This window comes from Bicyclus anynana, chromosome Z, assembly GCF_947172395.1.
Source record: "Bicyclus anynana chromosome Z, ilBicAnyn1.1, whole genome shotgun sequence".
NCBI lineage: Eukaryota > Metazoa > Arthropoda > Insecta > Lepidoptera > Nymphalidae > Bicyclus > Bicyclus anynana.
The window spans coordinates 3,708,170-3,736,007 of record NC_069110.1 but is presented as its reverse complement, the minus strand read 5'-3'; the positions used below and the strand labels follow the sequence as shown (position 1 = coordinate 3,736,007).

The 27,838-nt window shown below is 37.5% G+C and overlaps 1 protein-coding gene across 2 annotated transcripts in view; it reads left to right on the top strand.

Annotated features, from left to right (window-relative positions):
- LOC112042884 (uncharacterized) overlaps positions 1–25,032 on the top strand; it is a 159,374-nt gene extending 134,342 nt beyond the window's left edge. The window contains exons 8-11 of one of the 2 annotated variants that reach the window (XM_052890583.1): positions 7,698–7,938; positions 13,335–14,297; positions 14,769–15,064; positions 17,409–25,032. In XM_052890583.1, coding sequence (XP_052746543.1) covers positions 7,698–7,938; positions 13,335–14,297; positions 14,769–15,064; positions 17,409–17,450 — 1,542 coding nt within the window. In that variant the 3' untranslated portion in view covers positions 17,451–25,032. Of the gene's footprint in view, positions 1–7,697; positions 7,939–13,334; positions 14,298–14,768; positions 15,075–17,408 lie in introns of both variants that reach the window. The other variant, XM_052890584.1, reaches the window with a different exon arrangement.
- Positions 25,033–27,838: the final 2,806 nt, after the last annotated feature.

Here is a 27,838-nt window from a genome sequence, read left to right as displayed (position 1 = left end):
AGTAAATTACCTACGGTAATAACAACCCATACTCGGCTCACTGATGAGCACGAGCCTCCTCTGAGAATGAGAGGGTTTACGGCTATTAAGCCCACCACACGGGCCCAATGCGGATTTTCAGACTTAACACACGTAGAGAATTAAGAAAATTCTTAGGTAGGTATGCTTCTGGGTGTCAGAAATGTTCATACTGATTGCTGGTAGAGGTACTACTAAAATACCAACTTGGTATAATATACACAATTACACATTTCATTTTTCTATTTTGTTTAATTGTAATTGTTAAGTATATTATTAATGTGCAGGTTTCAAATCATATATTAACAATTTTTCAACTCATATATTGACGAAGATTCAGAAGATCACCAGATCTAAGAATCTACATAAGAATCCTCTGTAAACATTTACTATAAACTAAAATTATCATCTACATGTACTATGTATATCTGTATAGCATTACAGCGTATATTTAGGCTCACTAAGTGCGTTAAAACGTGAGCAGTTCATTGACACGTGCTACTTTAGGATGGGCATAGGTAACTTATTTCGCAATCGGTTTCGCATTCTAATAGCGCAGGGTTGCCAACTATAGCAATATTCTGTACCCATATTCGGCTCACTGCTGAGCTCAACTCTACTCTCATAATGAGAGAGTCTAGGCCAGTAGTCCACCACACTGGCCCAATTGGCAGACTTAACACACGCAGAGAATCAAGAAAATTCTCTGGTATGTTGCATCTCATGCATGTTTTCACCGTTTGAGACACGTGATATTTAATTTCTTATAATGCACGCAACTGAAAAGTTGGAGGTGCATGCCCCGGACCGGATTCGAGCCCACACCGTCCGGAATCGGAGGCAGAGGTCATATCCACAGGGCTACGGAGTATTTTTAACATGCCGTTATCCGTCATAGATATTCGAAGTTTGTCATGGATTTCACATCACAACCCCTGAATCATCTGAGATTATGAAGGCCTCCGTGGCGCAGTGGTATGCGCGGTGGATTACACAAGATTTGTTGTTAGTTGTGAGTTAATGTCTTTTAATTATCATGTACTGTAACGCTGCTGATTACAAATAAATAAATAAAGAAGGAGGTCCTAGGTTTCCTTATTGGTTCAGGTCTTGCTGGTGGGCTTCAGCCGTGGCTAGCTACCACCCTATCGGCAAAGACGTCAAGCGATTTAGCGTTCCGGTATGATGTCGTGTACAAACCGTAAAGGGTGTGGATTTTCATCCCTAACATGTTAGCCCGCTGCCATCTTAGATTGATTCATTTACTCGTACTATTAGGGGAGATTGTGGTCAAGGGCTAACTTGTAAAGAATAAAAAAAGTGTGTGTCAGCTCCGATGCACGAATGGAGTTTACTCTTTCAGATCGACTGTCTAAATAAGTGTATGTTGCCCCGCAGCATACACTATGTACCTCTCAATACGTACGCCTGAAAAGTGAAAGGTGCGCAACCGAGGAGCAGCAGGCCGCGGCGTAAGCGCCCGCCTATAGAGGAGTGCACGCTGTAGCTGGCAGCGCACGGCGAAAGGTGCGCTGCCCATATTTATCTCATACCGGGGGCTTTATATGAAAAATCGATTATTAAGGAGTAAACTCCAAAAAAATTAAAAAAAAAAGAACTTTCCAAACGACTATTATGAGGACGTTCGTTACTTTCTCTGTCTACGATTCTGTTAGTCTCAAAATTGTCCTCTAACTCTGTCTACTAGCACATTGTAATATCGTGTTATTATAAAAATAGGAAAACGAATACGTTGCGAATGCGGTTCTCAACTCCAAGCAATTGTGTATCCAAATCATGCAGAACGCAGGTTCCAAATTCAAAACACACAACAACATTCGTCAATATTGATTTAACCGTTCTAAAGCTCGGTGAATTTATTTAAAATTGTGGCAGCCCTAAAGTAAGTGCACCGACGCAATGTTAATATTAATGTTTGCGACAACTTTCACCATGTGCCTGTTGTATTGATTCTCGCTCGTATATCTTATGTTTATCGTAGAGCCCAGTAGATATGACCTCTGCCTCCGATTCCGAGGGCTTTAGATTCGAATCCAGCCGAAATTTGGATTGGCTTATCCAGAGCTCACAAACATTTCTGTGGATTTCCAATGTATTTTTTAAGATAATCTATACTAATATTATATAAATGCGAAAATAAGTCTTTCTGTCTCTCTGTCTGTCTGTCTATTAACTTTTCACGTCTAAACGGCTAAACCGATCTAGATAAATTTTGATAAAATAGTAAATGGGACCTTGGAGCAAAATATAAGGTATTTTTTGACCCTAAAATAAAAATATGGGAAGTTCTTAATTTTTAGAGATATTTTTTTTTAATTCAGTTCACAAATCATAAAAAAATACGAAATATAATGTGATTCAAGAATTTTTAAAATTCAACCCCTAAAGTGGTGAAATAGGGGTTGAAAGTTTACGTTGGTTTCCACGCGGATGAAGTCGCGGCCGTTTGCTAGTTTTTTCATAATTCTTTGCAAAGCTTTTACCAAGTATATCCGACGCTATAAAGTTCTATCATGACGTTTAGGCCGTCCAATCTAGTCCCAATTTTCCGTTTGGAAGTTTTCGTTGTTTCCTTTGGCGACCTTTTGTCCTGTACATGTCCCTTGGTATCCATTCTGTTAATCGTATGACCAGCTTATTTTGTCAATCCCATTTACATGTCATTCCTATTTCCATTTTACCTTTTTTGTCCTTTAATCCAAAACCCAAACTAAGGCTTGTGCCTAGAAATGGGTTTTGATACAGGTTGGGATACCAAAAAAAGACCAAAGGCCAGACATACATACCTGATTTAAAAAATATTTACATGATATCCCGTTAATATTACGAAATAATTTACAAAGTGGTAGCTGACATCAAGGCCTACTAAAATAATGCAATATATGTCAGCCGAAATTTTACAATTTTCAAGTTATATTGATTTTTATACAAAATTAAAAAATCCCTACCTTAAATGCAGATTAGTAATACCATGTGCTGCAAAATTACTTATGGCGGAGGTATACTTGATTTCGGCGTCAATAAGGGTACATTGTTCGCATTTTTCTCTGTAAAACAATATGGAAAATATAAATGTTGATCAGATTTCATACTTGGTAATTATTTTTGAATAGTCTGGTGATTTAGATAACGAGACAGTTATGTTGTGACTTCATCTAGAGTATGATACATGCCTTGGCCTTGATATCTGCTATCACCCTCTCGTACTATTTACGGGACATCCTGTATATACTTAAACAATACACACATCACTATTTAGACCCAAACCAAAGCATATGTTAAAAACATTACATATTGAGAATCTGGACCCTTGAAATCAACTACCTTCCAAAGCCACCACAGTCCAGACTCCTTAATTAACTAAATCTTTGGTTTCCCAAATTGGCATTTTTAAAAGGAGGCTTGTCTGGCTATCGCATACTCTCAGTTTATAACACAAAAACTATCATCAAACTCAAATTATGGATAACTAGCAGACGCCCGCCTCTTCGTCCGCCCCTAGACCTCTTTAATCCGGCCCTATCGCGAAATCCGTTCTTAGTGGATACCTAGTAACTATAAACTACTTCCCTGCCGAATTTCAACTTTGTACTTCAAACGGTTTTCGAGACTTCGTGATTAATGACCTTGCTAATTAAATATTAAGATAACCAATATTATCATGGAAGATAAAATAATCACAATCATTATCATTATCTTCAGATGGACGTCCATTGGACTGGGGCTCTAAGGGCAATCAAACACAGCATCCTCAGGATGATGTTGACTCGTCAAATTCGTCCCCTCTAATTCTGAGAGGAGACTCGAGCTCAGCAGTGAGCCGAATACGGGTTGATGACGACAACGAAGTCTGCCATTCCGCATTTCCCTTTCATTCTAAGAGGGGACTCGAGCTCAGTAGTCAGATGAATATCGGTTGATATCGATATCGATTTTCATTGAATAAAAATAGATACCACGCAATATTCCAAATTAGATCCAACTGTAACGACAGATCATAGATTTTCCGAGACAAATTTCAATGAAAACATCCAATAATCTGAGCTCCGTTACTAATTGTATACCAAGTGGTGTGACAAATTATATTAGGCATACGTAGTGTCGCCAATCGTAATACAATTTAACTAGCTCCGGTACTTATAGAAATAAATGAAGATAAAATCAGTATAGAAGTATTCACATAACGTTGACGACTTTTCGTAAATATTTAAGATCTTTTAATATAATATATCGTCATCAACCCATATTCGGCTCACTGCTAAACTCGAGTCTCCTCTCAGAATGAATTCTCTGGTATGCACCTGCATACCAGAGAATTCCTCACGATGTTTTCCTTCACCGTTTGAGACACGTGATATTTAATTTCTTAAAATGCACACAACTGAAAAGTTGGAGGTGCATGCCCCGGACCAAATTAGAACCCACATCCTCCGGAATCAGAGGCAGAGGTCATATCCACTGGGCTATCACGGCTCTAAGATAATATATACTTATAATAAAACTGGTCGAATTCTAATTTCTATAATTCTGGTCAATTATTCACAATTTGAGATTTTACTTATACCATATGTAACACCAAACGTTACAGTGGCATAACCGACGCCAGTGCCATCTAGAATCTATACTTATAATACGAATTCGGTACATTTTGTACATTCTGTACATTGAAGAGATATTTTGAAAATGTATTTTTTTTTTTCGATTTTTGTGTCTAATCTGCCTGTCTGTCCGTGTTTTTTTTTTGTTATTCGGGCATCACGCTGAAACTTCTGAATGAATTCAAATGAAACTTGGCACTGTTGAAGACCATAATACGGAGAAGGTTATAGGATACATTTTATTGCGAAAATTAAACAAGAAAAGGATGAAATAGGGGTTGAAAGTTTGTATGGAAAGTACTTAATTTTTAGAGTTACAGTTTTAAAAATTTGGTATTAAATCATAAAAAATTGCGAAATATAATGGGATTCAAAAACATGCAAATGGAAAAATAGGGCTTGAAAGTTTACATCCACGCGGACGAAGTCGCGGGTGTCCGCTTTCCGGTTGAATTTTTTTTATTTAATACTTTAAATAACAAAAATTCAACCGACTTCAAAAACATAAAACATACTGACTGAACTAAAAAGGCCAAAAATTTCATCATACTAAGTTCTATCTATCATTATTATTATGTTCTAACTGATGATCAGATTGAAGACGGTTCCTCGATAAATGGTTGTTCCTTAGATTAGCTGTAGATCAGTTGTTCCTTAGATTAGCGCGTTCAAACAAAGTAACAAACAAACAAACTCTTCAGCTTTATAATATTAGTATAGATACGTATAAGAAACATTGCAAAATCCCAGCGGATGTTAACAAAGCACGCGAACATTGTCGCGCGTTAAATCTAGTATTAAGTATTTTGTATTTGAAGACAATCCTAACGTTGTTTGATTAGATGTATTAATAATAAGAGTTGTAGGCAAATAAAAAGACTCGCTATTAATTTTGTTCGAACTAAATTGCGCCTTACTAGTCACTGTTTATAGCCGTGATAGCGCAGTAAATATGACCTCTGCCTCCGATTCCGGAGGGTGTGGGGTCGAATCCGGTCCAGGGCATGCACCTCCAACTTTTCAGTTGTGTGCATTTTAAGAAATTAAATATCACGTGTCTTAATCGGTGAAGGAAAAACATCGTGAGGAAACCTGCATACCAGAGAATTATCTTAATTCTCTGCGTGTGTGAAGTCTGCCAATCCGCATTGGGCCAGCGTGGTGGACTATTTGCCTAACCTCTCTCATTCTGAGAGGAGACTCGAGCTCAGCAGTGAGCTGAATATGAAGTGAGTTGATGACGACGAGTCACTGTTTATTTAATTGACGTTGCGGACTGAATCTTTTGCACTTGTACATAACATGCCAAAACTAAGTTTGTCACCGCATGCGGCACCATAAAGTATGTAGTTAGACTTTTATATGTATAGTTACACGCGACTCCGTCTGCGTGGAACTTTCCTTTTTACAAATCCCTCGGGAACCATTTTTGCGTGATAAAAAGTAGCTTATGTGTTAATACAGACTCTATTCTATCTCTAATTCAAGTTTCAGGTAATTCGGTTCAGTAATCGCGGCGTGAAGGACTAACAAATATTCATACCATCAAAATCATCAGTTTTTCGCAAATCTCGGGAAACCATGAATTTTTTCGGGACAAAGAGTAGCCTATGTGTTAATCCAGAGTAAAATTTATTACCACTCCAAATTTCAGCCAAACCGGTTCAGCATTTGCGACGTTAAAGAGTAACAAATATCCAAACATGCAAACTTCCGCGTTTAAAATAATAGTAGAATTGAGATACTTTGTTTTCTTTTTTCAGTTCAATACGCTTAAGCAGTCGGGTTGTTTTTTTAAATAATGATTTTTTATGAAATATACTCAAGTCTGGTACAGAAATTTATCTTTATAAAAAAAGATTTATCGTATTCATGTATCATTTTCATCATAAAGTATCATCTTCCTCCCAATTTAACACAATACTTATTATGAATATATATATATATTTACGTATCAGATAAGAGAGAGCGTAATTTAAAAACTGTGCCGTTAAGATGTTTATCAATCATTACTCACTCGCAGAGTAATCTCAAATTGAGAAACTGGGTTAAGCACACAAACCAAACACGGTCAACCAGTTAACTAATCTAGGCTTAACTCGCATGTATGTTAATCATCACGACATCATAATATATTTACGACAACCGCAAATTAAATCAAGGGCCCAGGAAAGCTGTAGTACGAGTACTCATTAAAACCACTAAACAAATGATCTTCAACCTTTATAAAAACAAGCTTTATTTACTTTATGATTCAAACATGTCAACAGACCCGTCATCCCATCACACCGAAGGTTTTTTACTCACATTATTTTTTTAAACTTTTTTTTATAGAGAAAAAATAATAAGGAACTTAAGCTAACTTATCCTAATAACTATACAAATCATGCCCACGTGGAATGGTGGCAAGAATACTGGCTGTATTTCTGCGCTGGACAGCCAGGCTGATCCTTTGCGCGAAAAATGAGCCAGCCCTTATGTCTTCAGTCGAGGCAACTAGCCGCGGTGAAATTTTTTGACACTGCGACTCCATGGCCCAAGGGTCTTTCGGCAAAAGGTATCGTCGTTATCAACCCATATTCGACTCACTGCTGAGCTCGAGTCTACTCTCAGAATGAGAGGGATTAGGCCTTAGTCCACCACGCTGGCCCAATGTGGAGTGGCAGACTTCACACACGCAGAGAATTAAGAAATTTCTCTGGTATGCAGGTTTCCTCACGATGTTTCCTTCACCGTTAGAGACACGCGATATTTAATTTCTTAAAATGCACACAACTGAAAAGTTGGAGGTGCATGCCCGGGACCGGATTCGAACCCACACCCTCCGGAATCGGAGGCAGAGGTCATATCCACTGGGCTATCACGGCTATACAAATATGTAACTCTCAGTAAGTGTACTAAACTTGTGCCACTTGTCTTTTTTTGAATACATATATTTTTTGAACTGCTCGCACTAAATACCATTTTACAAAAATAAATTGAGGTGCCTTTAAAATATATTTTGCCAACAACATGACTTCAAAGTTTTCAAGGACTTACAACATTTATGCTTTGTTACAGACATATTTGGACACAAACAGCCTCGATATGGCGAACAAAGAGCATCGACACCTGGTCCTGCAAATCGCTCTGAAATGTGCTGACATTTCCAATCCATGTAGACCATGGGATATCAGTAAGATGTGGAGTCTAAGAGTGTGCGAAGAGTTCTTCCGCCAAGGTGACTGCGAGCGCCGCATGAAAATTCCCATCACATCGCTCTGCGATCGTTTCATTGTCACGATTCCAGCGATCCAGGCAGGTAAGAATGTATTATCTATCTAACAGTTATAAAAAAACCGAACAAGTGCGAGTTGAACTCGCTTGACGAGGGTTCCGAACGTTGTAATCTATCATGCTTTTGAAAACTGACCCATAGGTCCACAACCTATTTCCCATTTTGGTATTTATTATCAACCCGTCAAAATAAAAAACAAATCAAAAAAATACAACCGACTTCAAAATGACAAAAATGTTTCTACTAAACTAAAAAGCGAAAAATAACATCGTACTATGTGCTACCTTCTGATCAGCTTGAAGGCGGTACCCAGTTAGTTTTGTGTTAATTAAAGCCGTATCTGAAAAAAATGTCTGAAAATCCAGTTAAAATCTTTATGATTTAACGTCATGAATTAATTAATTTTTTCATTAATTTTTTTTACCTTTTTAGTGATAACATGTTATAAGTGTAAACAAATATTAACTATTTTGGTTATAAATCTTTAAACCACGACTTTATTTTGTTATAATTAGTAGTAGGTACACATGTACTTGTGCCTCGGTACAATCTAAAAACAATTTTAAAAATACTATTTTAACCTTTCATATATCACTCACCCTTTTTTATCCCTACGATATATGAATCGGCATCTCTGCAATGACCTTAGCACAGCCCAGGTTTCCACCGAATCGAAGGCTTTCTCATAGTCCACAAACGCTAAGCAGTGGCTGGTTATACTCGTGAGTCTTCTGTATAACCTGCCGCAGCGTATGGATGTGGTCTATGGTACTAAAACCTTTTCGGATACCGGCTTGTTCGGGAGGCTGGAAGTCGTCAAACCTATTAGCGAGACGATTCGTAATGACTCTCGAGAACAATTTGTAAACATGGCTTAGCAGCGAGATGGGTCTGTAATTCTTCAGCAAGGTGTTGTCACCTTTTTTGAAGAACAGAACCACCACGCTCCTATGCCACGCCTCAGGCATCGTGCCCTCGTGAATGACGGAATTGAACAATCGCTGAAGGACTTTAAGTATCGGTTTTCCACCCGCTTTCAGGAGTTCTGCTGTGATTCCGTCCTCACCTGGCGCCTTGTTGTTCTTCAGGTGTTTGAGAGCCACACTAATCTCGTATAGGCTGACGTCCGGGATATCTTCGGTATAGTGTCGGGTCAACTTGGCTCTGGGGTCTTTAGCCAAGTTGTCAACAGGCTGCCGAGTAGTCGTGTATAGCTGTCCATAGAACTTCTCGACCTCACTTAATAACTCGGGCTTGGAAGAAATCAGATTACCGTGCTCGGTCTTCAAACGCGTCAGCTGCCTCTGTCCAATAGACAGATCTCTGGCGAAAACTTTCGAGCCGCGATTGTTTTCAATCGCATTTTTAATACGCTCGGTATTGAAGTTTCGCAAGTCGCTGGTTTGCGACTTGGAGATCTGTCTACTGATTTGTCGGTATTTTGACGCATCTGCTGAAGACTGCAATCTCATTTCTTGCCTCTCTTCCATGAGTTTAAGTGTATGGTCTGAGAACTTTTTGGTTCTTTTCGTACGGTGGGTCTTATAGAACTTAGACCCAACGGAATGGACAGTTTCCACGAACCTGTTGTTCAGATCGTCCACAGTTTCGCAATTTGCTAGGCAATCAAAGCGGTTCTGCAGTTCTAGTTGAAAGGACTCGGGGTTTTGGATATGGGCACGAGTAGGTCGGAGCGTAGACTTCACCAGTCGATACCGTTCCAGCTGAATGTTGATATTCAACGTGCCTCTAACCATTCGGTGATCGCTACCGGTTTTCACCCTATGGATCACAGAAACATCGTTGAATATTTGCCGTTTGGTAGACAAGATGAAGTCAATCTCATTTTTTGTGGAACCATCGGGGCTCATCCAGGTCCATTTCCTGTGTGGTGGCTTCTTGAAGAAGGAGTTCATCATAAAGAGGCCCTCCTTCTCCATGAAGTCAGCCAAAATTTGGTCCCTATCGTTCCGTTGCCCATACCCAAATCGTCCCACTTTCAACTCTGAACCGCTACGTTCGCCCAGCTTTGCGTTAAAATCCCCCATCACAACGTTGTAATAAGAGTTTGAGGCATGTATGGCTTTAGAAATATCCTCATACAATACCTCTACCTCCTCGTCGGGATGTGTCGAGGTCGGTGCGTAAACCTGTATAACCTTCAACGAATACCGTTTGGTAATTCGGAGGACCAGGAACGCTACCCTGCTCGACACACTCTCGACTTTTACAACATTGTTCACGAGGGACTTGTGAACGATAAATCCGACACCACCCTGGGACTGTTGGTCGCCCTCCCGGTAGTAGAGCATGTTGCCGGATTCAACGATTATCGAGCCCTCCCCCTCTCTTCGGACTTCAGACAATCCTATGACATCCCAGTGCAACTTGCTCATAACTTCTTCCAGCTCGATGACCTTTTCGTCAGACCTCAAAGTGCGTGCGTTGTATGTTGCCAGGTCTAGTCGTCGGGGTTGGCAGCGGAATCTCTGCCGGAGATTCTTAACACCCCTTGCCCCGCCGTTACCGTAACCGCTGCCAGAGCCAGGAATAGCGGGGCTGCCGGGGACTAGGGGCTGTGTTGTGTTTGTTCTGTCCATATAAAGTATTGCCCGATACTGACCACGCTGGGCATGCGGGTTGGTCAGCGCAGTGCTAGATTACTCGCGCCGATATCGCTGCTGCCCGACACCGGCCAGAGGCATTTCATAATCTAGCCTTTGGGAACGGATATACCGCCATTCGTCGGTCGTCAGAGCCTCGTCGGTCCATCTGCAGGGTGCACCACGAGCAGGTGAGGTTGACAATTGGGGAGACAGACTGGTACTAGCCTCCCCCTTACACCCCACAAAAATAATGTGTAATGCTCATGTATCGCTCCACCCAGTTATAGTTGAGAACGCTGCACTCGAAATTGTAGACGAATACATATACCTAGGACATATGATCCAGTTAGGTAGGTCCAATTTCGAGAAAGAGGTGAACCGTCGAATCCAACTCGGCTGGGCTGCATTCGGGAAACTTCGCGACATCTTTTCGTCCGAAATTCCTCAGTGCCTGAAGACAAAAGTCTTCGAACAGTGCGTGTTGCCAGTGATGACCTATGGTTCCGAGACTTGGTCGCTAACTATGGGCCTCATAAGAAGGCTCAGAGTCACACAGCGGGCGATGGAACGAACTATGTTAGGAGTATCTCTGCGTGATCGAATCAGAAATGAGGAGATCCGCAGAAGAACCAAAGTCACCGACATAGCTCAACGAGTTGCGAAGCTGAAGTGGCAATGGGCGGGGCACATAGTGCGAAGAGCCGATGGACGTTGGGGTCCCAAAGTGCTGGAATGGCGACCCCGCACTAGTAAGCGCAGTGTTGGCCGACCCCCCACCAGGTGGACTGACGACATCAAGCGAGTCGCAGGGATTCGCTGGATGCAGATGGCTCAGTATCGTGATGTTTGGAAGTCCCTACAAAAGGCCTATGTCCTGCAGTGGACGTCCATCGGCTGATATGATGATGATGATGATGATGATATATGAATTACTCATAATCTTCTTTGTTTGTTTTTCTTTTTATCCTCATCACTATACTAATGACAGTCACAACCCATCTAGGTGAAAACTTATCATCAATACAATTTAATCAAGCCCAATCACATGGAGGCTACTGTACACTATTGAGGAGTAACCTCAACTGTCTTTCGTCTCCATCATGAGACCCCAAATGACAGTCACGACCCATCTAGATGTAAATTTCTCATCAATACAAATTAATCAAGCCCAAACATAACGTAGCTACTGTAAACCGTTGAGGAGTTCCTTCATCTGTGCTTCGGCCTCATCATCAGATCACCAGATCTTCATTGAATTATAGTGCTTTAAAATACTTAATGAAAACATTAACAAACGCACTAGTTGCCCCTATAGTAGTTTCGGAGAAAAAGGGCATGGTCAATTTTCGTCTATTTGTAGAAATAACTTGAAAGGTATTTTTTTTTATAATTTCAAAAAAAATTGTTTTAAAGACCTTTCGTTTGATGTATCACACGATGAAATTTGTAAAAGTTTTTTTTTTTTTCAACTTTCCATTTTACTTATGGGGGATATAATATCCCCCATAAGTAAAAAAACCATATAATATCACTCACGCACATTAAAACGTGCGCGAGTGATATTATAAGGGTTCCGTTTTTGTACTACGTACGTTCGGAACCCTAAAAACTGTAGCAGGTCCAATTCCGTACATTGAAGATATTTTGAAATTTTTTGTTGAAGGGCATTATATAATCGATACTGATGCCAAAATGTTTTTTGGCTGTCTGTCCGTATTTTATGTTGACCGGGCATCACGCTGAAACTACTTAAATAATTCAAAATAAACTTGGCACGATTTGAGATCATAATACGAGTACGAAGGAGGTTTTTAAGATACTTTTTATCGTGAAAATAAAACCAAAATGGGGTAATATAGGGGTTGAAAGTTTGTATGGAAAGTCCTTAATTTCTCAAGTTACATTTATAAAAATTAGTGCATGTAATACCATAAATATACTAAAAGTAACGTCATTCAAGTTTTTTTATTAATTTTGCCCCTAAAGGATACAAAGGGGTTGAAGTTTTTTAATACAAATCTTTCATGTTTTGAGTTATAGTTTGGTTAAATAAAATTAGTAGACTATTTATTCTATATAAAACATGCGTCCGATAGTTATTTAAAAGTATGATCAGCAGGGTTATTATGTATCTCGGTGTACCATTCAAATAATGAACTACATCGTTTTTCATCATATTTTCGTTTTTGTAATAATTTTGTATTTTCAACGAAATGACATAAGTATCTTCATTTTGCGTATAGTGGCAGTAGCAATTAATAAGATTATTTCAACGAAAAACCGATATTTACGTTTTTTCGTTGAAATAATCATGTTAGATGATCGTAAAACAAAACAAATCACTCCCATTTAATGTAAATTGACGTAGTCAAGATAATTCCGTTGAAATAAATATGTTAGATGATCACAATTACGAAAATACGATAAAAAACGACTTAGTGACTTGATAATTCAATGGTACTCCGAGTTAAATAATAACCCTGCAGAAAGCCTAGTAAGAGTTGTCAATGTTTTCATACTGTGACGATCGAGTAAACGTAAACGCGAATTTCTAAGGAATTGAAACAGCGCCATCTAGTGGCACTACTGCATAAATGTTTCAATTCCTTGGAAATTCGCGTTGACGTTAGTAAACGCGAATTTCCAATTTCCACGCAATCGTCATAGTATGAAAACATTGAAAACTCCCACTAGGCACTCTGAATATATTTTAACTTGTAACTGATTTGTCACATTTGCTTTTTATGTACCGTAGCTTAGGTATATATTATATTTCTTGCAGTATAAACTCCACATAGCTATTGCTATTTACAGGTTTCTTCAAATTTGTAGCGAAACCTCTCATGCGTGAATGGCACCGCTATCTACAGAATGACCTTTCTACACTTATGATAAAAAATCTAACGTATAACCAAAAACAATGGGAAAATATGCTTGCTCTAGAATTGAGTAAAGGCATCAAAATAAATGTAACTGATTCCGACCTCCTCGATGATTACTTGGACAGTTGCTCCGACAAAGACGTGTCAGAGAGTTCAGAACTACTGTTACCAATACGTAAAACTTCGCTAAAGAAAAATAAGCCGTCTGGTCTGAAGCAAAAGTTGCGTCGTTTGTCAGCACCGTTACACGCTCTACAGGATTCACTTTTTAAGTCAAAAGGCAATGATCGCGCATCCACATCTCCCGCAGCACACGGAGCTACCCCGCTGGGAAGTCTTCAATCCATTCACTCGCTGTTGCACGAGTATGGACTAGTCAAACATATGGATGCGGAAGAAAAATTGAGCGCTCAAAAACTGCTGCCCAAAACTTCTATTGCATCGTTGACAACGCCGGCGCAGGCTTCACGGCTTAGAACTGTGTTTAAGAATGGCGGCTCGTGGAGACTAGTCCGACAGCAGAGTTTCCCGCCTCTAGACTCATCCCGTATTAGTTCACGTTTTAGCCGATCACTCTGTGCAAGCGCTGACGACGCCATATATGCGCAACGTGACAAAGATGTATTGCAAACCGAGAAAATAAAACGCAAGACGAAGATAGAAACCAAAGAAGAAAAAGTTGATGCAATTTCAAACAAGATACGCGAAAGTACAGAGATACGTCGCGTACAAAAAAAGGATCTAAACCTTCCTTTAGAGAAGTCCACTCAGGGTCTGCGACGAGACTCCCTGCCAGTCGGCACTCAGTTTCGAGACAACTTGTCTCAATTTAAATTGAATGCCACCGACGAAATGCGCCGTCGTAAATCTATGCCTACTGTGACCGTTCCATATGGTAAGTTTAATATTTCTATACCATTATCAACCCATATACGGCTCACTGCAGAGCTCGAGTCTCCTCTCAGAATGAGAGGGGTTAGGCCAATAGTCCACCACGCTGACCCAATGCGGATTGGCAGACTTCACACACTCAGAGAATTGTGAAAATTCTCTGGTATGCAGGTTTTCTCACGATGTTTTTCCTTCACCGTTTGAGACACGTGATATTTAATTTCTTAAAATTCATACAACTGAAATGTTGGTGGTGCATGCCCTGGAGCGGATTCGAACCCACATCCTCCGGAATCGGAGGCAGAGGCCATATCCACTGGTCAATCACGGCTCTTTTAAATATATAGGTACTATGTTTATGTTCTCTGATAAATATTCTAATTGACATAGTATTGTGCCCGCCTGCCTGCTCTCTCACAGTTTATTTTTTTGTTTGTTATATAATTTCGCCTTTATGTTGATTGTCTTCTAACAGCTCTAAAAGAGAAAAAGATACGCGAGGTGACCGCGGCTATCCCAGAACTCCTGCGTCGCACTCTCTCCGTGAAGGACAACTGGTCACGTCGCCGAGGGTCCGCGCCGGCCCCGGAGGCCTCCTCCGAGTTCAGGGGACTCGCCTCTCTGAACGCCCTGCGCCACAGCGTCAACGGGGGCTGTCCCAAGCTCTGCTCCATAATCACCTGCCAACAGTGGCTGGCCACGGCGACAAACAACGTGCAAGAACGCACTTTCCAACACGACACGCCTCGCCGCGGTTCGCTCCCCGCTGAGGTGATTTCAGGTGTTTATCGATGTGTTTTATTTTATTTTTTTCTTCTCTCTCACTTTGCTTTCTATCTAAATGTCTGGGTTACTAATTAAAGCTCAACGAATTGCAAAGCTAAAGAAGCTACGTTTGAATCGAAGAAGAAAGGCACACAGTTCGAAGGACCGATGGAAATTCAGCTGGCCTATTTACTAAATTAGTCATTAGTATTATTCCTATTAATATAAAAATAAGTCGAGTTTTCCTTCCTGACGCTATAACTCCAGAACGCACTAACCGATTTCCACGGTTTTGCATTCGTTGGAAAGGTCTCGGGCTCCGTGAGGTTTATAGCAAAGAAAATTCAGGAAAGTAAAGGAAGGGTAGGAGTAGGGTAGAGGTAGAGTAGGGGTAGGGTAGGAGTAGGGTAGGGGTAGAGTAGGAGTAGAGTAGGGGTAGGTTTGGGGTAGGGTAGGGTAGGGGTAGTTGAAAGTTTAAATCGAGTTTCACGCGGACGAAGTCGCGGGAGTCCGCTAGTTCCTATTAAAATAAACATCAAATCAACTCAGAAATGTCATCTACATATTGTATGATATCCACGAAGGGTTGTCAGTATGCACCGGATGACATTTGACACATAGAATCTCAATTTCGTTTATGTCAACTAACATATGTCAATAGTGAATCACTCGGACGGGAAGTCAACTAACTCCCTGTATCAAATGTTTGCCTGTAATCGATTTTTACTGATTGCTCAGCTGGCCTATTCACTATTATTATTTTATTTATTATTATTTAACAAACAACACATTGAAATTAAGCCTAACCATAGTGCAACACAAACCACAGTTAGTTTTACTGTGCACTGGTTATTATTTATTTTGCTCTTTGTTGTCAACCTATTAAAATAAATATCAAATAAATTGACTAAATGAGATTTTCATGACAAATTTGCATGTCTCCCATTTTACCCTATTACTTCAATTATGCATGTGGTTTTGTAAGTATGCATGTATGTTCTTTTTATTTTTTGTAATATATTTGAATAATGCGACATGTAAGAGTAAAAATTCTTAAAAAAGTAATAAAACATTGTGGCTGTTTAGTTCTTTGACTATTTATTAAGCAACTGTAAAAAACAGCTGGTTAGTAAAAATTTTTAATGACCTTGTTGTTGATACAAATTGGGAGGAAAGGAGTTTACAAAAGTTGTTACTAACCAGCTGTTTTTTACTGTTGCAAATAGTAATACAACTTACCAGCTACAATGTCCTTCAAATTGCGTGGTAAAATCTGGCAAATGAAAGATGAGAATGAGAAAGTACGGCAAATTCAAAAATTCAGAGTATGGTATCCCTGAGGTGTAACGCGAATACCAGTATACTACCAGCGAATACTAATTTATTAATTTGTCAGTACATAGTACAATTCAAACTAACATTCGTCTGATTGAAATTCTAGGATGTCAATGATCTATCACTATCTTCAAATTTTCACTTTCTTATGTTGACAGTGACTAATAAGTGACTAATAAATATCTGTCTTAAAACACGGCAATTGATTTAGAGTTTGAAACAGATTTCAAATACATCTGTAAATACATACGTACACGTGTAAGAAGCAATTTCTTCCATGTATTGGTTTTTGGTCAATAAAATTTCCTTATTCTCCAACTCACATAACTTTTGTATAGTGTTTTTGACAATATCGACTCCCGCGACTTCCCCCAGTCCTTCTGTTAAAAAGAAAAATAACGATATTATCTAAACCTATTAGATAGTGAGTAACGACGAGCAAATTATTGGATAAACATAACTATCAAAAATGATATTTCATATTACAATGAAGTCAAAACGAATCAATGACGAAACAATGACGTTTGACAGTTCAACTGGTGTTGTCATATAAAAAGTTTCAGAAAAAACTCGTCTTAATCTTTCATTTGCCAGACTCTACATTATCTCGTTCCGACGCTCAGAAAGTTTTATTATCTTACCCAGTTAGCTACCAGAACCAAGAATTTTCGTAAATAAAAAAGTTGAGCGTCTCATCGAGATGAAATCTATGAAATGAAAATTAACTATATTGTAAAAATGTTCCACGGATCCTGGGCTTGGAATAATACTTATGTATGCTTAGTCCCTCCCATAATTATTAAATTTTAATATAAATATATTTTTTGCCAAAAGTAGACGTGACAAAGAATAAAATAGAATTCTGTTTTATTTTTTTCTCACAAAGTATAAAATGGCACATTATTATTATTGTTAAACCTCGCCTCGTGTTGACATTTACTTTCGCTCTAACGATATGAATATCTTCGACAAAGGCTCTGAAACCCTTCTGATATTTTTATGTTCCTCTTTACAGGTATTTCTTCACACTGAACCGAAGAAATCTAAGGAGTATTAAACGCCTATAATAATGTAGGTACGCGTTGCTCTTTCATTTGATATTTTCTTTTTGACACATTTGCTTGTAAGAACGCCATTTTACGTATTTTATGTCTGCGACTATAGCTATTTTTATCAATATAAATGTAATATGATAAATAAATTACACACACTCTCACATCACTCTTCACGAATACTAGTAATGTGGTACCAAGTGGATATTTTCGTCTTATATTATTTATAATTTACAGTGGGAGCATCGGAAACTTTAATAGTTCTTGACGCTAAACAAGATCGTGAACCGAAGTTTTCTATACTCCTTAAACCGCGGCTAGTGTTGCCAGGTGTCAGGATAAAGCCGGACATAGGTTTTCTAATCCGTGTCCAGCCGGAATAAACGGTGTACGGAGTGAACGACTTGTGTGTGGGAACAAAATTTACGGTAATAATCATGAATGCTTGATTTTACACGAAAAAAATCTTCGTACCTACTAATACTGACACACGCAGTAAACAAAACCTCAAATGTACGCTGTGCAGTCATTTTACCAAAATGTCAGGTCAAATTGGGTGGACTGTCCGGCTTTTAATTTCAGCGACCTGGCAACCCTAACTGAGTGTTTTCAGTTTCGAGTGATTTTTACTTCCAAATGTTTTATATATTATTAGTACATGTGTACACTTATAATGTAATTGTAAAATCTCGGTCAGCGCTATAATAATCGCGCCTTGACCCAACTTTGCACATGTGCTTCTAATATCTTATATCACATAACTTTAGTAATAGTAGGTACTATATCATATAACTTTAGTAATAGTACTCGTTAAAGTTACATATATTTCTTATAATCATATACTTATTAGAGTTTAAGCCGTTTAATCTAACATTGATTTTCTTTCGCCTCACCTGAGTTTCGTCGGTATTCGGAATCAATAGTAAGTTCCTTAATCATGAGTTTGTTTTTGAATGGTGACGTATAAGTCACGTGAACGTGAATTGATTAAACAAAACAATAGAAAAGAATAGATGCAGGCAACGTTTTTCCTTTTTTTCGTTTATTACTTTAACCTCTACCAAGTAGATAACTTAACCATAGGACACGTACTTACATATACCTACTGAAAGAAATCTTAAGGCAACTTTAAACGTATGTTTCGTGTGTGTGTGTATTTGTGTTTTTATTATTTTGCCAAAACATTGCCTACAATTTTAGAGCTGGTCTCTTTAACTTATAGATCGTATATGGAAATATTAAGAGAAGAGAAGAAGAATAGAGAAAAAGTTTAATTAAATTAAAAATAATTCTATTTTTTTTAATTACATTCTTTGCAAATTGGCTTTCTTTACTTTTAAAAGGTCAAATCTGTTAATAATAATGGTTAAGAGTTGATATCGTAATGAACCCTTGTAAAAAACAGAATTTAAATTTCCAACGTATCGTTCGTTTACTGGTAACTCTTGCCTACCCTAATCGAATACCTTGTGCACACTGCATATTTAACATTACCAACTATCTTGGGAACGGGCGTTAAAAAAATTCTTATACAAAAAATGCATTCCCAAGTATATGTTACAAATATATTCACACGACAGTTTTTTAAAACACAACGCTTTTTTATCGTGCAGTATTGCATTTTAAATTTTTGGTTGGACATAGACTGAATTAAATTATATTACAAATAATATTACAAAACTGCCAACGCTGGGCTTTTAACGTTACGCTTTTTTAACTCTCGTGCGAATGAGGCCTAAGTTCAGTCAATAGTATTTTATATAGCTACAGGATACAGTGATTTTAAATTTTCTTTTTTGTTGTTTTTTTGTCTTAGTTATTAAAAATGATTAATTACTAACGTCTCATAAGGTGATAGTTTTATTAACATTAAAATATAAGTTTAGTCATAAGTTCATACTAAAAATGCTATACGAAATATGAAATTATATGACTAATAATTGTAAACCTCCCAAAAATTTCGATCGTAGATTTGACCTGGCGCGCAAAATAGCCACTATTAATCTTACAATCACACTTTATCTGAATATGTGTGTGAGTGAATGGAAAGTTAATTTTATTCATAAAACGTTGAGCACTTTTCTGACATATAAACTTTTTGCTAATATTTAAAAAGGTACCGGTCGTTTTTAGATGGATGATAAAGGTTTTATATTACGCACATGTGCGTAATGAGATACATTAAGATATTCAATCTGGTGAAATAAGAGATACTTTACGAGCAAATGTGTTATAAAATATGTAATTATTTAGGAATATAAATAATATCAATAATAATAAATTTAAAATCTGTCGCACCGACTTTATTAGAAATGTGCTCAGTGCAGGAAATATTATATTGTTCTTTCACAAAAAATATGCCAAAAAAATATACTATACAATTTGTAGATTCGATTTGTCGTCTATTTATTCATAAATATCTTTGTTATAATAGTTCACTAGGCTCCAGATACATATAACTATATAACTTTATTGATCTATCAATTTATAAATCCGAACTTGGTCAGTCAAACTGAAAACATCAGCGCTTATACTTGTATGTATGGAGACCTAGTAATTAAAATAATGTTAAGACAATCAATGTTTTCATGTTTAATGTAATCAGTGATATATGCTGCTTGTTAAATAGTTTAAATGTAGTTGCGTATTGATAACTATATTCAAATTTAAACATCACTGTAGAGTTATTTACGTTAATATCCACTTGTATCATAATAATGACAATTTGCCATTTGACAGGAATCTTATCTTTTGATTAGAAATATGGCAGTGTTTGAAACCTCCTTATTAAAAAAATATTGACTCCCCACAAATCAGACTGTTCTATACTATTGCTTTATGAAAAATGATCACAAACATATTTATATTTATAAGAGTATTTTAGATTTTTGTAGTAGACACTAGGTCAATTACTGGTTGACAATCGTAATCACAATTACTTGACTTTTATTTTTTTTATATTATTTTAAACCCACTTAAATTATTATTTAAGCCTTAAACACAGCTTTGATGCTTGCGTTTGTTATATCTTGAGTTCGTAACATCAACGCCCTGCAACTGGTTATATGATACGTCTTAGATATAGATAATCCATGAAACATCTAAACTGTAAATATATAGCAGGGCAGGGCTGCAAACGCGATTAACGTTCCCATCACAAAAACTGGTCACAGAGAAAAACTATCACAAATTAATTTACGCTCAAAATATTTCAGCACACAGTATAATACTTCATAGACGTAATAAATAAATGTAATGTGTTTATCTTATCTATAATATATAATGTGAAAATCTTTGCACTTCGCACTCGCGCTTATATCATAAAGGAATATTTTTACTTCTGACTACTTACGACTTGCAGTTGTAGCGACTACCGCCGCTGGCAGTCTGAACTAATCCAGGATTTTGTACTCCTTAACTTGTATATCGCTAACTATCGCTATCGCTAAATGAAACTAGGTATTTTCTACATTTTAAACTTCCTTCGTTTCAAATTCAAATTCAAAAGAAGTAAAATATTGCTGGGCTTTAACATGATAATGTTAAATTCATAAATATTAAACACCATCTGATAATCATTAAAAACAGATGTTAATTATAATGACCGACTCTTCTTGACCTGCTCTTCGAGCCAAGGCGGTGTAACACCTCCAACTTTCCAACTCCGGGCTGAGAATTTTAACTGAAATGTTCTCAGAATAAAGAATAACCTCGGATCGGGTTCCTGGACCTCTGAACCTGGAGGTTCGAACCCTCGGTTCGATACTGAGACAACTCAAAACCTCAGATCCGAAACCACTTAGGCTACCTACTAGACCAACGAATACTAATAATTACCAAATGTACAACTTTCAAGTTCGTTGAAGACACTCCCATGACATGCGGGCCACGGGGAGAAGCATTGCGCGGGTGTATAATCGTGCGCGCGGAGCATCGCTATTCCCTCCCGGCCCGCGTGGACCATCGGGAGCGTTACGAACGAATTTGCTATGCTATTTATTTTCATTAATTTGACAAAAACGAACGAAAAATTTTGATGTGCCAAATTAATCGGCAAGGCAAATCAAGTATGATCAAAGGACTTATCGCTGCTTTGAATTTGGCTACATTTTTTTTTATCTATCCAGGGGGAAGTGTATCTATCCACAACCCCTTCTTAGCAACACCCTTAGATTGCACCCACGGGCTTTTATTATTATTTCCAAATATACAAATAACGTGGTTTGAATATATGTACGCGCGTCTGTGAATTGCAAGGATTTTATTAATAATAATAATTGTTAAGATCTGGCACTTTCTTTGAACGTAGAAACTAATGACCCAGTGTAAATCTACGGAATACACTTTGATGTTGTGGTAGTATAAAATATATGTCGTTGCGAAAATATCGTATTTTAATGTTAATGTTCTTTGACAACCCCTACAAATCCTTTTCGATGGCTTTTCCTTCATAAACGTTAGGAAAACTTTTGGATTTATTGTATTGCTTATAAAAAGGAAAATGTCAAACAATAGTAAAAATGTCTTTTATATTTTCGTGTGCGTTTCACTTTGTACAATTTCATGATGTTTTTTACAATTCCACTGGTGGTTGCAGGGATTAACACAGTTTAACAAACATACAAAAAAAACAACTTTTTAGGTTTATAAATTATTTTCTTCAATAAATCTTGAATGATTGAATCTGATGTGAAGATACTTATGTGACATTTTCCCTTTTATGTCGTATTTTACAAAAAAAAATTGTATTTTATAGAATATCTACATTAAATAATTAGTAAATGTGTAACTGTAATCTACCTAAATTATAAAATCTAACAAAAAATATTAACACTGAATTCTAATTATTTTTGGTGATTTTTATTTATAAAATAATGAAATTTTGCGTCATTTATTTTTTATGACATGCTGAGCCCAAAATGTTCGGTCTCCTTTGTCGTACAGAATCAAGCAAGTTCACTGATGACATTCCCATGGTATGCGGGCGACGGGGGACGCGGGTCGGAAAACGCGACCGAGGACTGGCAAAAAATCAGTTTTTATAATATGAATATCAATATTATTATTATAATAAAATATTTAATTAATCTATAATACACATACTCGTATATTATTATATCTAGTTATGTTACAGTTAATTAGAGATATCAGTGTGCCTAGTGGGAGTTTTCAATATTTTCATACTGTTACTATCACGTTGACGTAAACGCAAATTTATATGGAATTGAAACAGTTGTGCAGTAGTGCCACTAGATGGCGGTGTTCCAATTCCTTGGAAATTCGCGTTTACGTTACGTGACAGTAACAGTATGAAACTGCCACTAGGCCCTCTGAAGACTTATTCGTAACGTAATCAATTGTGTCTAGCGGTCAACTTGTCATCATATCATCGATACCCGCCCGCGACGCTCGCGGACCATCGGGAGTTGCGTGTGAATTTGCCTAAATAAACTGTAACATTTTGTTTAATGGGTATTGGGTACATAAAAATAAATGACGTTCGTTTAATGCTAGCCACAAACGGTCAATTATTCTCACGTTTCTGTTGCACCCACGAGTATAATTGATCGTCACTACTATACGTATACGTCACGTCACGTACGTGACGTATACGTATAGTATGTGAGTACTGCCGTTTGCTTTTCAGAAACGTGAGAATAATTGACCGTCAATGGCGATCTTTAAGTGCACAAAAATTCAAGAGCAGAATATAAATTGTTTTTTATTGCTGATAGATATATTAATTTACATTTAAGTTTTTGTTTTCAATGTCCGCGCTGGTAGCATAGGTTATAATTTGTAATATTAAGTATTGTGTAGCTCTTAAATTTATTAAATTTCTGTTTCATGTAATAATAAGTTCCGTGCAAGTATGTGTAAATATGTAAGGTGGATCGTTTCTGTAAGCGTCAATATTATATGAAATAGTCAAGTCAGAGGCATGAAATTATTCTTTAAAATACTAAATACATTTACAAGTTTTACTACTACCCTTAGAATTCACTATAGTTAAAAAGTGCTCTTTTCAACTTTTAACTAAGTACTTTTTGAACTGTAAAAATGTCCCACGATAAAATTATAGTCATATTGTAATTCCAATTAGTGACAGTGACAATGACTTGCTTGATCACGTCTACGGCAACACGTGGTTGACGGCATCGGTGGCGCAGTGGTATGCGCGGTGGATTTACAAGACGGAGGTCCTGGGTTCGATCCCCGGCTGGGCCGATTGAGGTTTTCTTAATTGGTCTAGGTCTGGCTGGTGGGAGCTTCAGCCGTGGCTAGTTACCACCCTACCGACAAAGACGTACCGCCAAACGATTTAGCGTTCCGGTATGATGTCGTGTAGTAACCGAAAGGGTGTGCATCCTCCTCCTGACAAGTTAGCCCGCATCCATCTTAGATTGCATCATCACTTACCATCAGGTGAGATTGTAGTCAAGGGTTAACCTGTAAAGAATAAAATACAAAAACCGAACTGTCAAATTGAACTTTTTCTGACGAAACAGCTTTTACGGAAAACATCGAAGAATGTATTCCGGTATTAAACATACGCAGCGCCGGCCCGAAGTAAATTTTAAAATGGAGCGAGATCCAATTATGGCGCCTCTCCTGTTTGCTCCTAATAATATGCAGATATCTACACCAAATTATGAGAGTAAAGTAAGAATGGAACGCGAAGATCTCGACCATACTCTGGGGTGACCAATTGAAAATCAGGCACAGTACCGTCTACGGTTGACTTGGATTATCATTAAGGCGCTCTCTAGGATTTAGCGTCTAGACAATTTCATATAATATTCGGATGCTTAGAAGCGAGAGTCTTTGGTTGCTTTTTGCGATCTAGTTGCTACGTAAATTATGAAGATATTGAAGAGTGTATAAGCAGTTGTAACATAGAATCATGACTTTTGGTGGAATTGGAATTTTGGTAAAATTACTACATCCGTAAAAGTATTTTACACATAATGTACATAATCGACGGACGGAGTTTTATTTAAATATTTTAGAGAGGAAAGATTTGATTGTTTGTTTGAATTGAATAGTCGCCGAAACTAGACAACCGGTTTTAAAAAAAATCTATCACTATTGGGTAGCTACACTATCCCCTAGTCCTATAATTTGTATTATAGTTTTTAAAAATTAGAGGTCCTTCATAAAATTGTAAATCTTGGTATCTTGGTATTAATTCTTATCAATAATAATTACTTCAGATTCAATTAACTTTTTGAATTATTCAATTCGAAAAATATCAAAAGTTTAAAAATGTAAGTCGTCGCTCAACTCAAGAACAGCTGAACCGATTTGGCTGAAAATTGGTAGGGATGTAGCTTAGAAGCAGTAGACGAGCATAGGGCACGAGGGGTAGGGGTAGGGTAGGGAAGAAGTGCACATAAGTCAAAGCGACCGACCGAATTCGCTTGTTAAATAGATGGTCATAATCAAAGCACTCACTTTTAACTTCTGATTCTAAGTTACACTGCTTATTCTATATATAGAATGTTAAAAACAACTCAATGGTGAAGGCGCAAAAATGGTAAAAATGTTGTACTTACCTATATATTTTAATAAATGTCTTTTTTTAATTTACTTTTGTTTTATTTGCTTTTAAATTTCCTTATAAATAAGCTTTGCCCATATCTTTTTTGTAATTTTCAAAAATTACAAATAAATATCTAGTTATAATAATTGGACGCCTCGCCCGTTCATTAAACGCCTGCATTAAAATGGCTAGACTGGTACATTACTCACTCAGAAGGACAGTTTTTAACAATATGAGCAAAACTTTACATACAAGTAAATACTTCAATTTATTTTTATTGAGACTACCTATAACTAGGTATTATAACAATCAAAGGACAAATGCCCTGTTTCTCTAAAGCACTAAAAACTAAATTAGGTACTGTTTGCAGTTCTTACTCGTTTATGAAAAACTGTAAACCCACCCGTTCAAATTAACACCGAAAGTGAGTAAAACGTAAAGCTGAAAATTGGTAAAATCGTTTAAAACGACTAGTAAATTTTAAGAAATACCCCTGTTTTTATTCAAGGACTTAACAGAGAACGCAACGTCAAAATCAGCAATAGGCAAGGAACTAATTGCTAATTCTTTGCAAACAAAGACTTTTTCAGATTTTGAGAGGTCATGAGCTCAAAAGTAATCTTAACATTATTACATTTCTGAGATTGCGTCTAATGTATTTGCTACGAGTCAGAGATGGTATAGTTACGTCATACAAGGTTCGTTGACATCATCCTCAGAAATGCCTGCTTCATATTAAATCTATGGCTACACTGAATTTGCGAATATGCCAGCTGACAGACCAATGCCTTAGAGAATCAGGACCGTTTAATCCTTTTGAGTTTAAGCTCACCCATGTAAACAACTTTTGGTACCTATATGTATAGTACGCGCCAAGCTTCGAGTCCACTCTGAACACGAATCTTATGCCTATGAGTGTGCATTGTACAAAAACATATCCCAGCATTATATATAATATCTGCATACTTCCCCGAGTTGCAATGTCTCAACTCTAAACTTGACTCCCATTCCCATATTTCCAAATAGTCCAAAAAATAGTTTTAAGAGGGTACGACAATATTCCAGCGGGTAGGGATCGAATCACCACATCTTGGTGATCAGTCCGACCTCTTTATCGTTGGCAAACAATAAATTAATATAAAGGGATCGTTGGTTTTCTGATGCTAACTTATTGATAGTGGCGAAGGGTGAAATTTTGATGAAGACAAGCCATCCCAAAGAAAAGGAAATATGATACGAACTCAGATACGTCATACATCCATACATATTAGAACATGTGTGTATGGATTTTCAAAAGGTAACCCGGCAGGAATTGGTCTGTATGGACTCTTCGCCGCTGGTGCCTAGTTGTTTACATGCTTGCGCAAAATATTTCCTGGAGCAATCGAAGACTGCGGTTGATTTGATAAACTACATAAGTATTTATTATTCAGTGGATTCGCTTTCTACTAAATTGTAACCTTATCTGTAGGTATATATCATTGAACTTATTGTACATACTTTAAGAAACGTGTTAGTACTTACCTATATGGAATCTTCGAATCTGTTTACCCTTCATTTTGAATAAATATAAGTTCCCAAAAATCAGTGTTTTATTTCTCTACCTATATATCTTATATAATATGAGTCGTGATAGCCCAGTGTACATGACCTCTGCCTTCGATTCCGGAGGGTGTGGGTTCGAATCCGGTCCGGGGCATGCACCTCCAATTTTTCAGTCGTGTGCATTTTAGGAAAATAAATATCACGTGTTTCAAACGGTGAGGAAAACATCGTGAGGAAACCTGCATACCTACCAGAGAATTTTGTTAATAAATCTGTGTGTGTGAAGTCTGCCAATCCGCATTGTGCCAGCGTGGACTATTGACCTAACCCCTCAATCTGAAAGGAGATTCGAGCTCAGCAGTGAGCCGAATATGGGTTGATATCGACATAACTTATATTATAAAACTAGCGGACGCCTACGACTTCGTGCGAGTGAACATCGTATAGGTACCTCGCGTTTGGTATAAATCGTCTTTCAAACTATTTGTTCAATAGGCACGAGTGACCGAGAGGCACGACGCGCATGTTAACGTACCATGACCATTATCTATACCAATACTATGAATAGGATAGAACTCAAAACTACTGGAACAATTTGAAAATTGATTCTCTCGAAAGCTACACTTTTGGGAAGTAACAGGCTATATTAATTTATCCCCGTATTCCCACGGGAATGAGGAACTGCGACTAGTCCGACAAAGGAGATGGTCCCAAATTGTATGGAGCCCAGGTCCAGTCATTGTAACCTATTTTTCAATGCAGTAATCGATTTGACGTTTGCTGTCAATTGTCATGTCATAGTTGCCGTATGGGCGCCATCTTGAAAAAACTTGGGTATTAAATTTATTTTATTTCTTTCATTTTATTTAGGTACACTTATTCACTTTAATAAATTTTAATAAGATCCTTGTATTTTTTAAATTTTAATGATACGGGGTACAAGAGTGGACCTGAAATGGACCATCTCCTTTAAAGCATTCAAAACGCCGCTATTTAGACTACATAACGCGCTGTCTGATTTCGAACGTTTTTAGGGTTCCGTAGTCCACAAAAAACCTTTATAGTTTCGCCAAGTCTATCCGTCTGTCTGTCCTTTAGCTGTAATTTAGCATGAGTATGTAGTAGGTACATGTACATATGTGAGCAAAGTCGTAAAATAAAATCTTGAAAGATTTTTTTAGGTTGGTACCTACCTCCATAAACCTGTAAACCTGCATACCAGAGAATATTCTTAATTTTTATGAAGTCTGCCAATCCGCATTGAGCCAGCGTGGTGGTGAATATTGGCTAGTCGAAAGGAATCTC